This window comes from Alligator sinensis, unplaced genomic scaffold (genome assembly GCF_000455745.1).
Source record: "Alligator sinensis unplaced genomic scaffold, ASM45574v1 scaffold779_1, whole genome shotgun sequence".
NCBI classification, from domain to species: domain Eukaryota; kingdom Metazoa; phylum Chordata; order Crocodylia; family Alligatoridae; genus Alligator; species Alligator sinensis.
In genome coordinates this window covers 221,397-233,312 of record NW_005843170.1, presented here as the reverse complement: position 1 = coordinate 233,312, position 11,916 = coordinate 221,397, and the positions used below count along the sequence as shown (strand labels likewise).

The 11,916-nt window shown below is 50.5% G+C and overlaps 2 protein-coding genes across 3 annotated transcripts in view; both read left to right on the top strand.

The window, feature by feature from the left end:
• The first annotated feature begins 6 nt into the window (after positions 1 to 6).
• TRIM41 (tripartite motif containing 41) overlaps positions 7 to 11,916 on the top strand; it is a 21,727-nt gene continuing 9,817 nt past the window's right edge. For both annotated transcript variants that reach the window (XM_025194201.1, XM_014526843.1), the window contains exons 1-3: positions 7 to 700; positions 9,075 to 9,170; positions 11,355 to 11,585. In XM_025194201.1, coding sequence (XP_025049986.1) covers positions 23 to 700; positions 9,075 to 9,170; positions 11,355 to 11,585 — 1,005 coding nt within the window. In that variant the 5' untranslated portion in view covers positions 7 to 22. The remainder of the gene's footprint in view (positions 701 to 9,074; positions 9,171 to 11,354; positions 11,586 to 11,916) is intronic.
• LOC102372119 lies at positions 6,083 to 8,515 on the top strand. Its single transcript, XM_006037785.3, has 2 exons — positions 6,083 to 6,766; positions 7,653 to 8,515. Exons 1-2 carry the CDS (start codon positions 6,317 to 6,319, stop codon positions 8,121 to 8,123), a joined length of 921 nt encoding a protein of 306 aa, XP_006037847.1. The 5' UTR covers positions 6,083 to 6,316; the 3' UTR covers positions 8,124 to 8,515.

Genomic DNA, 11,916 nt, shown 5'->3' with positions numbered 1-11,916 from the left:
GGCGCCCGCAGGCGACGTGGGCATGGGCGAGGAGCTGGAGGACGACGAGCTGGACGAGGAGGATGAGCTGGACGAGGACGAGCTGGACCAGGAGGAGGAGGAGGAGGAGGAAGAAGAGGAAGACGACATGTGGAGCGAGGAAGATGAGGACGCCGACCTGTGGGAAGACGCGGGCGAGGACGACATGTGGGAGGAGGATGTGGGCGCCGAGCTGTTCTTCGGAGACGACGACTACGACGAGGACGTGATGGAGGAGGAAGACCTGGAGGTGGAGGTGGAGGAAGAGGAGGAGGAGGAGGAGGAGGAAGAAGAGCAGGCGCCCCCACCTCCACCACCACCTGGACCCCTGCTGCTGCCCAGGCCTCGACGCCCCCAGGCCTTCACGTGCCCCCAGTGCCGCAAGACCTTCCCTCAGAGGAGTTTCCGGCCCAACCTGCAGCTGGCCAACATGGTGCAGATCATCCGGCAGATGCACCCGCACCCCCAGCGGCTCGTGGTGCCGGCCCCCCGGGGGCCCGGGGGAGCGGCGGCCGTGGCGCCCGGGGCACTGGAGGGACGGGCCCTGTGCGAGAAGCACCAGGAGCCCCTCAAGCTCTTCTGCGAGGTGGATGAGCAGGCCATCTGTGTGGTGTGCAGGGAGTCGCGGAGCCACAAGCACCACAGCGTCGTCCCCCTGGAGGAGGTGGTGCAGGATTACAAGGTACGAGGAGGTTGTGGGGGCCATGGGGCGCAGGAGACGGGTGGGTGACCAGCAGTGTTCGTGGAGGGGGGTTTGCTTGGTTTGACTGGGTGGTGGGTAAGGGCTGTTGGCCAACTGGCTTGTGGGGAAACTGGATTTGGGAGCGTTGGGTTGCTTTGTGAAGTTGATTAAGGGGTTGGATTTATGGGGGTGGTTTTGCAGGTAGGAGATGCGTTTAGTTAATTCAGGCTGGTTTGGGGTAGGAGTTTACATGGTTACGTTGGCTTTGCCAGGTAGCACTGATGCCCTGGGGCTGTGTGGTGTGATTTGGGTTGCTTTGTAGAGCAGCGGGGTTAATCCCACTGAGTGTTTTGGTAAAGGTGAATGAAGGTTGGCAGAGTCTGGCTGAATTGGTGCCCGTTGGCATGGGTTAGAGCAGGGGCAGGCAATTATTTCGGATGGAGGGCTGCTTACTGAGTTTTGGCAAGCCATCGAGGGCTGCATGATAGGCAGCCAGGGGCAGATAAATACGAATTTTCTAAATTTTTCAGGGGCCCCGCGGGCCAGATAAAATGGTTTGGCGGGCCGCATCTGGACCCTGGGCCGCATTTTGCCCACCCCTGGGTTAGAGGCTAAGGCCTTGTAACTCCTGCAGGTGTGCACTTAGATTCACAGTCTACTAGGCCAGAGGGAACCATTGCCATCACTAGATTGACCCCTCCATAACCCAGGCCTAAGAGTCCTCTAATTGACTCCTGTTTGTACTAGATCTAATTTCTTACTTGCTTTATTAATTTCCAGTGATGCCATCATGACCACCCACCCCCCCCCCCCCCCCCCCCCCGCTAAACACTTCTAAGATCAGAGCCTTTGATTATGTAGTTTACATCTTTTACAAGGGTGTTGTGTATGGGGATTTCTCAGGAATCAGTGTTGTGAAAGGTCCTCCTGGGGAGATAAGCGTCCAAAATCAGGCCTGAGCTGGTGAAAGAGTAAGTTGCACAGGGAGGACAGCAGCAATGGGGGTCTGGAGGGGAGACTGTGAACTCTATCCATGAGATTGTGCAGTTAATCAGCACATTGGTTCTGCTAACAGGTTTAGTGAGATGTTTATTATCTACACAGTACCCAAAAGTGTTTTTAAAAAATAGGGGAAAAAAGAGAGACATTTTTATTTTTAAAGAGATACCGTGAACTTAAAAAATTGCCTGGATGTCTTGCATCAGCTAGCACCACACTGGACTGTTCACCTGTTGTCTCTTACTCTTAGTTAGTAGCTCTTTGGGGTAGGGACCATGTCTCTGTTCTTTATCTGTAATGGCAAGCACAGTGAGGGCCCTAGTCCATGACTGAAAATTGTAGCCATACTATTTCTGCAAGAGATTACTTAGTGTTACTTTGAAGCCAGGAAGAATGCAGGGTAGAGATGCATGCATCTCTGATTTAATTAGTCTAACATTTTTTCCCAGAAAAGCCATATAAAGAGCAAGCTATCAAATAGAGTGATTTGGATTCAAAAGATAAGGGAAGCAGGAGAGTGGGGGAAGGGAACTGTGCGGAGAGAGGCAAATGAGTACTTCTGCAAAATTACAGCTAACGCCCTGAATCAGCAGACTGTGGTCTGCAGGGAGAGCAGCCCCATTGTGTTCAATGGCTTTAGATAAGTGAGTAAAATGTGTGTAGGCAGACAAGGTTCCTTGGGTGAATCTGATATCTTTTATTAGACCAACCCAAATAGTTGGAAAATAATTATTAAGCAAGCTTTCGGTTTCAAAAACCCTTCTTCAGGCTAAGGAAGTTTCAGCAGTAAAGTGTGTGTAAGCATTGATAGGATTCAGGTAGAAGATTCCTGTAGGTGAAAGGGGTTTGGGGTCTGGGGAGGGACATGTTTTGTTTCTTTGCTCAGATTTTCTGTGCAGGAGAATTTTGCATGGTCGGTTTCACTGTTTTCCAGCGGTAAAGCTTCCCCTTTTTTGTGGGCTTTTTGCACAGCAACAAGAAAGAGACGGACACAATCAATATAAGGTGGGAAGTGTTACTTTAGAACTAGATAAGTTTAACAAGTACACAAAACTCTTGGCTCAGAGGTGATATCTTTTATTAGACCAACTAAATAGTAGCAAAAAAATGTGTTTCTTTGCAAACTTTCAGGCACATATACCCTTCATCAGGCTGAGGAGAATTCAAAGATTGTCCAAGTCCTCCTAGGTAGAAAATACACTCCATTTTGCACAGGGGAGGTAGAGGCTGGGGCACTTTGGCCAGGTCAAGCTTCTAAGGTGGCTTCTAACTTGCTTTTTTTAAAGAGACTAGGCTTGAAGTGGATGACATCTTTACAAAGAAACACCATACAGAGTGCTTATCAGCAATCCCAGGTGTGAATCCATCCAAGTGATTTATGTATATGTATAAATAAATACAATTATTTTATGCATATGCATAAAATTATTCTCTCAGACTGATATACATATAATTTAAGCCCCAGTCCTGCAAGCACATTACAGACATGAGGACCTATGCTAAGAACATTTTACCAGGTTAGAAATACTGCTGTAGTATATTGGCAGAATATTTCTAGTTTGGAGGCCTTTATATTGACACAGCTGTTTTGTGCCCTTCCGAGCAAAATTCCCTGCACACGTGAATCGAGCTGTACCAGTAACAGTGCTATTTTGTCAATATGATTGCATTTACCTTGGGGGTTTTGATGCACAGTTATTCAGAAACGTGCCGTTTTTAGGCAGTTATGTTCCTTCCCCCTTTCCCCAACCTGCCCTCCCCTCCCCCCCCTCCCGCCTTGTGGAGAAAGTTGTTACATGGGTAGGGTCAAAAATAGGCTTTCTAAACATGGCCCATAATAAAGTGAAGTTCTTTGGCTGGCATCACCTAGGAGGTCTGACTTGGTGACATTGTGTTCCCTTGTAGCCTCAAACTCAGAATTCGTGTCCTCCCTCTGTGTGTCAGGCAGTAAATTCCTCTGACGCAGATGTATTTGAATTCCTATACTTGGTGAAAAAAGGGGCTCATCCTGGTGTATAGATCTGCGCTTTTGGGGATATGGGCCCTGTGTTCGTTTTCCCTTTATCCTTGTTTATGGTGAAAGCCTCCAAGTTACTAAATCAACCAAATCCTCCTGAAATATTCAAGCTGAGAGAAGATGGTTTCATAGTGAAGGCTGTTGACTAGACCTTGGCAGGTCAGTGCCCCATTCCCAGCTCTGCCATGGATTCACTTAAGCCACTCATTAAGCCTTGATTTCCCACATTTATATTTGAAGCAAGAAGGAATCGTGTCTTAACTATTATTCTGCAAACACTGAGGCAGGCAGTCTCTTGCTATCTATAACTAGTAGTATTAGAGTGATATTATAGTTGTGATGGTCCAGGGAATATGTAAGAGACAAGGATTTTTGTGTGTGATACCTTTTATTGGGCCAACTGTATGGTTGGAATATAGTCTTTCCCACAAAAGATACCACCCAAAAAAATTCTTCTCTATTTATAACTGCAGCTCTGAACGCAATGTGTCTCTGATCTGAGATCTCTGGGTGCTACTGTTACAAAAGTAATGACTTGCTGGAAGTATAAGAACCAATGAAGTACAGAGATTCAGAGACTCCTGAAAAAAAAGGAAGTTGTGCACACAATCTGGAATTGTTTTTATTGTTGAGTAACATGTTTAACTGTTAACTCTTGGTAGCTTGGCATAATGATTTAATACTACATTTTCTGTGTGAAAGAGCTACTGTCCCCAAAAGGTTATGAAAACTGCAGCCCCATTTTACTCTCCTGAGATATTATCCTGCCTTGAATCCTTTTAGGGCATTTTTACACATGTAAGCACTGCAGCGCTGGGTGCTTTGAAAAGAGCCCGGCACGCAACACTTACAGTTGTATAAGGAGCGAAATGCGCGTCAGTACTGAGAAAATGACAGTAGTGTGCTTTTGAGCTAAAATACATTGGAGGTGCTTTAGTTCAAAAGCTCACTGTTGTCATTTTCTGCGCTGATGTGCATTTCACCGCTAATACAACTACACGGAGTGCGTCAGCTCACGTTTAGAGCTCTGAAGCAGTGGATCTCTGGCACGTCACGGGATGAAAAAGTATGTGTATAAATGCCCTTAAAGCTCAGGTTTGATGTTTTTGATGCATTACTTCTATTTGTATTGCTGTAGTGATTGGAGACCCTTATGCATGCATGTAATGGGCAGTTCTAGAGAGCTTACGAATTGCAATGGATCTACCAAAGGATTTTCATGCCCATCCCAGGTAGAAACATGACTGAAGTGGCAGTGGATAGGATAAAACTCCTACTGGAGACTAGAGGCCCAGAAGGTTCAAGTGATATATGTAGAGGCATTCAGAGAGTCTATGCTGGAGCTTTGAATTGAGCACTGAGGGTTTTGAGTTTGGTGCCCACTCTGTTAGATTACAGGGCCATGAAGGGTGCTTTGGGAACTGTTGACTTTGAGCAGCTACAGCCCACGTGTAGTAGAGTGCCTGGTTAGAACACACAGTTCTGTTAGGATTAAGTCTAAGTCTTGCTTCCAGTCCAGTCACCAGCTATTTATTCTAAGGCCTCTAAAATCGTATGCTTGCTCAGATTGTCTTGGCATTCGTTGTGCTCCGTGGGAGTTCAGGGTAGGATCAGTGGACTAAACTGGGATTGGTTGGACAAGGGATTCCCAAAATAAGTCTGGTCTTAAAGAGAAATCATTTGAAATGAATCCTTAGAGTCAGCTAAGTACAATTAATACGTATTATGGGCATGCATCTACAGGTGTGGATTTCGTGCACATTAAAAATGGCACATTGTGGCAATGTGGGTGTAAATTTGATACCTGTATGATACAGGTATCAAATTTTACACCCGGGTTAATGTGCAGTAATGTACGTGCAGACGTGTTAATGTGCAGTATCACAGGAGCTTCTCAGCTGGGTCTGTCCAGTCACTAGGCAGCCAGCTGGAGCCCTGATCCTGCTCCCTCTCCTTGTTGCTGGGCTGGGCTCTGCTCTGGCAGCCCCTAGACGCAGGGTATGAAAGTGTGTGGCCATTTTGTTTTGTGGAGCGTATACTGCAGGAGCCCTGTGCTCACTGCTGGATCACAGCAGACCCCATGTGCCTTCCTGGACAGCCCACCGGCTGTGTTCACTGGGGGTCTGTCCCATTCCAGAGCTGCTGCCTAGCCCCAGATGAGTGTAGCAAACTGCAACCCTTTGCAACACCCTTTGCCCAGCTCTACGATCCCACCAGGGCCAGCACCTGTTGCCTCCTGCTGCTCACTCCCTGCCTCTCTCTCTTTGCAGGACCATGGTGAAGCGTCTTGCCTGTGCAGCTGCGACTCCCTGGCTGTGCCCTTGTTGGGGGTGCTGCTGCCAGCCCTCCAGGGCTGACCACACAGGGTCAGCTGCGCAGGGGCCCAGTCCACTGGTATGGGGGTGATGTCCACCACCTTCCCCGTGTCCAGCCCTGGCCCTGCCCACGTGCGCCCACCCATCCGCAGCCCCAGGGAAGCAAACTGGACCTAGGAGGAGCTGCATGCTTTTGTGGCAGTCTGGGGTGGGGACGATGTCTAGAGGCAGTTCATCCAGAGCAGGCGCCGTAACACCCACGTTTACAAAGTCCTAGCAGCTGGGATGTGGACGCAGGGCAACTCCTGGTCAGCGTGGCAGCGCTGTGTGAAGGCCAAGGCCCTGTGGTTCCAGTGGGTGGTTGTGACCGGCCTCAATCGCAAGTCCAGTGGAGGCCCCCAGGACCCTGCATTTTGGCGCCCTGGGGGGCCACGCCCACATCCCACCCTGATACCTCTGGTGACTAGTCACCAGGGAAGGAGATCTTGGGCCTCCAGTGCCCTGCCCTGCACTCCTCCCTCGCTGCTGTGCCCACTGGCAGCCCAGGAAGCCCTCGCCAGTGACAGCCTCAGCCCCACCCCACAGCCGTCCATGAGGAGCGGCCAGTCACACCACCACCAGCTGCCAGCAGCACCAGTTCCTCCCTGGGGCCACCGCAGGCCACAGACACCGGGTAGAGCCAGACCCCACCTGGCATGGGGAGCCCTGCAGCGAACCGCCAGCCTTGGACCCATGGTAAGTCCTGCACTGGAGGGTGGGCCCTGCCCCCGCTCCTTGCCTTGCTGACCCCACTCACCTGCCCCCGGGTTCCCCCTACAGCACACAGGGAGGTGGGACATAGGTCAGAACCTTATTGACCAGGCCGTGTCCCTGCGTCTGGGCCGGCATGGGCCTCTCATGCACCGAGGAACACATTGATCCTAGCAGCAATCTCCTCGGCGGCCAGGGAAAGGGACACGTAGCGCTGCAGTAGGTAGCCCTCGAGGTGGTGGCAGAAGTCGTAGGGCAGGCCATGCTTGCCCCCTGTGCCGTCATAGCTCCTAGTCCTGAAACAGGAGTTCAGGTGTGTTTGGGCCCCCAGCAGGATCATCATCAGCAGGGTGTAGTGGCTGGGGCACCCCTTCACTTGCACAAACAGCTCATTGCACACTTCCTATGGCATGCGCAACAGGGGCATGCTTGGGGCACAGTGGCAGTGCAACAGGGTGCTGGCCCCAGGGTGCCTCCTTGGAGAGGCTCCCTGCGGTAAGGGCCGGGGGTGTGGCTGGCCCCTCACCCCCATTGTCTGGGAGCCATGCATGCCCCGAACCTGGGCACCAGAGACTGGGAGGCAGCACAGCACAGCAGTGGGCCTGCAGGTGTGGAGGGGTTTGACGAGGGCTGGGGCCGTGGCAGCAGGTGCTGCCAGCAGCCTGGCCTGGCCTGCCTTGGGATGGGGGCAGGGGAGGCAGGCAGCTACCTGGGCCCAGGCCTGCCTGGCCAGATTACCATGGTCCCAGGCTGCTCACGCACTAGTGCCCTCTGATCTGAGGCCAGGCAGTGCAGGACCCCACGAGCAGAGAACCTTCTCTCTCAAATATTGTGAACTCTCACAAAAGCCTTCTGTTTCTTGCCTCTGCAGGGCCAACAAATGGACATGGGGAAGAGGCTGCAGGGACCCACAGGACTGCCGACAGTGGGTTGCTGCCACCCGCCACTTGGAGGCACTGGCGATGCCATCACCACATCCTGGACTGGACCTGCCTGCTGGTGGTGGAGGCCATGGAGGGTTGGGTGGTGGACTAGCAGGGATAGTAGCCAGGGACCCTTGCCCAAGAGTCAGCACAGCTCCAGGCATGCACAGAGCACGGGGCTGAGCTGGTGGCCCTGGATCAGTAGCATGTGCCACTGCTGGAGCAGTAGCTTGCTGCCTAGGGCTGCCCAGCAGAGGCTGCGCCTATGCCCCCTAGCACCTGGCCCCCGGCCCCAACCCTGCAGGGCCCCTGGGTCCTGCCTACCACCCAGCAGCAGGCCCCCAGCAACACCCTCGAGGAGCTGGTGCAGCGCTTGCTGGCCGCAGTCATCCCCAAGCTCTGCCCCCGACCTGCAGTAGCACTTCCTGTGGTTGGGGTGCTGGCTACCTGCTGCCGGGTTCTCTGACCTGGGCAGTCCCCACCCCTGAGCCCCTCTGAGGTGGACTTGAACTGAGTTTGAAGTTTGACAAATGGTTTTTTTATTGTTGGTGGGTGGTGGAGGGGCACTGTGTATCTGTGTGTGGGAGGGAAGGGGGCTGTGCTTGTTGACAGGGGACGGATGAGGTGTTTTTGTCCTGTTAATAAAGTTTGTACTGTTTCACCTACATCTGTATCCTGGAGTGGTGCTGGTGTAGGGCAGGGGGTGTGGGCAGGTGGGCCGGAGCGGGGAGTGCAGGAGGCAGGGGGTTGGCCAGAGCCTCCCACAGCTGGTGCCCTGGGCCTGGCTGGCAGGTGCATGGCTGCTCTGCGGCTTGGGGGGGGGGGGGGGGGGGGGGGGGCATACAGTGGGGCCAGCAGCAGCACGGGCCTCTGCTTGCCAGGGCCAGGGGTAGCGCGGGTAGACAGGGAGGGAGCTGCTGTGTGCTGGCCCTGGGCTGGGCATGCGGCGGCTGGGCAGGGCTGTGAGGGTGGGGGTGAGCCCTTAAGATGGCTGTCATGTGCTGACAGCTGCCTCTTGCCTCAGCATGGCTGCCAAGTGCTGGCAGCCATGTGGCCGGAGGCTGAAACTCCCTGTATGGCCATAGGGGCACATGGCAGGCTGCTCTGATTTAGGACTAAATCTAGTCCCAAGCCACCTGTGAGTGTAGACACCTGTCTATTTCAACTTAATGTGCATTAAATTTACTCCAGAGTTAATGCATGTGTCGACATGCCCACAGACTGGATGATCCAACTGCCTCTTCTGGCTTTGGAAACTGAGGTCTGCTGCTTCCCAGCTAGATTAAAAGGAAAATATGCTTTGAAAAGGCAGACTTAGTGATGAGCTGGTCAGAGGGGAGGAGAGAAGATTTATTGTTTTTTCTTGGTAGACCAAACTGCAGAGCCACCTGGAGCCTCTGAAAAAGAAGCTAGATGCAGTTCTGAAACAGAAATCCAGTGAAGAGGAGAAGATCACTGAGCTGAAGGTAGGTGTTAAACTTCCACGGTTGCAATAGTCAGGGCTTTTCGCCTTGCTTTTTGGTAGAAAACGGGAGGTAAGAGGTTCTGCCCAACCCATTAATGAGTCTTTTCAGTTTCTTCTGCCAGTTCTCACCTTCCTGGGGACTTTGTTTCCACAATCCCCTTCCTATTCCATCAACTAAACAAACTGGGACTGTAATAGCTGTCTTGGACACTGAAGGGGGATGGCATTTGGGTGTCAGCTCTGAAATCCTCTTTGGTGGATAGGGGACCAAGGGAGTTTTCCCTTCTTTGAGTCATTGTTTCAGACTCTTGCAGGCTCAGGTAGGTGCCAGCATGTCTTCAATTGGGAGGTTTGGTCTGGATTTTTTTTTTATACCCCAAGATGACATCCTAGCCCAGGTGTGTGTCACGCAAGCTGCAGTGGAGTAGAGGGGCAGCTCTGATAGTGATGTTGACATGTGTTCAACAGGTAACCTTCCTAAGTGCTGCAAAATATCACTTTGGTTGTCTTGAAATTTGCTGTCATTCATGGGGGTGCTCTTTAGTGATAGCAGACCAAACTTGGGGTCATTTGAACCAGGGTGGATTTGATTTAAAATGTTATTTAAATCGCTGGTCAGGAAGCCACAATTTAATCTTTTTTTTTTTTTTCTACAAAAAGTTCATTCTTGTTGTTTGATATAAACTTCATTAAAATATTCTCAAATAGGGTATCTCTTGTGGCCTGGCAAGCCTGCTACCGCAATAGGTTTTCCCTTCTACTATATGATTCCCTCGCTAGATCTCAAATCAATGGAGAGGCTATACTCAGAAACTTATCCCTCAAGACTTCTGGAATAGTCTGCTCAAAATGTTTTTCTTTTGTTTCTACTGCCCCTCCCTCCTTGCATTTACTTCCAGACTCCTCCTCCTTGCCCAGATCTACTCCACCCTCAGCAATCCTCTAGTATTTATTTAACTACTTGAAACTGCATTTTTAGAGTGGTATGGGTTTGACTTTGTGTTCACAAACTTGCAGACACAGTAGGGCTGATGAGTAGGTAATCAGGTCTGTTCTCTCTTGTCTCCATATACTACTGTTAACGAGGATGTTATCTCTGGAGACACAAACCCACAGTTTGAGAATGGAAACCAAGCACCATGGAGATGCTTAATGGGATCTTCTAGACTGAGCACTGAGTCCCATTGGGTAGAGTGGTTTTCTTTAATCTTTACTAATCTGTAGAGGAGCCTCTGGGAACCCTGTAAGATTGGACCTCTAATATAGTCCATGGCCTGTTGTGACCTATTCATAAAAAACCTTTTCTAAAAAGGTTACATGAATATATTGTCTCAAATAGTATATAATTTGAAGTTATAATCCCTATTCCATGATGATATCTTTAAGCTATAACTTACCTTAAATTAAAACTATCTTTCTATAGGTTGTTTGTTTTTTTTTAAAGTATCTTAAAAAATTTAAAAATACAGTTAAATATAAAAAAAAAAAAAATCATTAAAATTTTTTTTTAAGTTGTTTATTTTTTATCTACCTGGATTTGAACAAAGGGTTCCTGAGAGATGACACCTTTTAAAGCCAGGCAGAATCAAAATTATTTGATTCCTTTAAGGCTTCTTCCTTGGATGTATGTAAAAATAAACCAGATGAATTGGACCTGGGACCTCACTGGTTGTATGTACTCCATGCTCCAGGCTGCTGAATTTTATCTGTACTGCTACTAAAAGCAGTGGAGCCATGTGTCTTTACATAAGTGCTCTTTGTGGATCTGGTAGTCAGACCTGTGTTTTACATAGAATTTCTTGCTTTCTTCCAGCCCCAGAGCCAGCATGAACCTGATATAGATTTAATTTGGGAAGCCTTTTGTGAGCTCGGATTCAGACCATTTAACCTTACCTTGTGCCCTTTGCCCCAAATGAACTTTGCTCTCACCTGCTCAACTGGTTTAATGGGCCACAACTACCTGGTGCACAACAGTGCAGTAAAGCTTTCTAGTGCTGGAGCTGGCCTGGCTGGCTTGCTCTGCAGGGACTATTTCTGTGGTCTCCTGCAGGTGCAGTGAGAGGTCAAGAGACCTGTGTGGGATTGTGCTTGGGGTACCTAATAGCTTGAGCTATCTGGGGTGGGTAGAGGAGGTGCCTAGCTGTGTCCCTCCAGCCTCTGACCCTTTATTCCTGTCCCCTTTCAGAACAAGATGAAGCTGGAAATCAAGGAGTTTGAGTCGGATTTCGAGCTTCTGCATCAGTTCCTTATTGGGGAGCAGGTGCTATTGCTGCATCAGCTGGAGGAGCGCTATGAGGGGCTGCTGGCTCGCCAGAGCAGCCATGTCAGTCAGCTGGAGGAACAGAGTGCAGCCCTGGGCCGCCTCATCGCCGAGGCCGAGGACAAGAGCAAGCAGGATGGGCTGCAGCTCCTGAAGGTGGGATGCTTCCCTCTCTGAGCTAGGCCTGGTTCTTGCATCCCCCCTCAGTGGGCAATCCTTTCCTCCAGTGCCATGCAGACCAGATACACCCCTCCCAATCACCTCCCTGACCTCCCAGAGCTTCTTCTGAGCTAATGGTGCTAAGTCCTCAAGCAGCTCATCCTTTTGCCAACTTCTTGCAAGGCTGAATCTCAGCCCCACTTGCTAAAAAAATACCTTTTACCTTTTGGCTGGGCTGGGCCCTGCCAGCGCTTGAAATCCTACTGTTTTTGATCACCCTCACTTCTGCATCCAAACCCCAATCCCCTGCCCTGCTATGAGGGGCCAT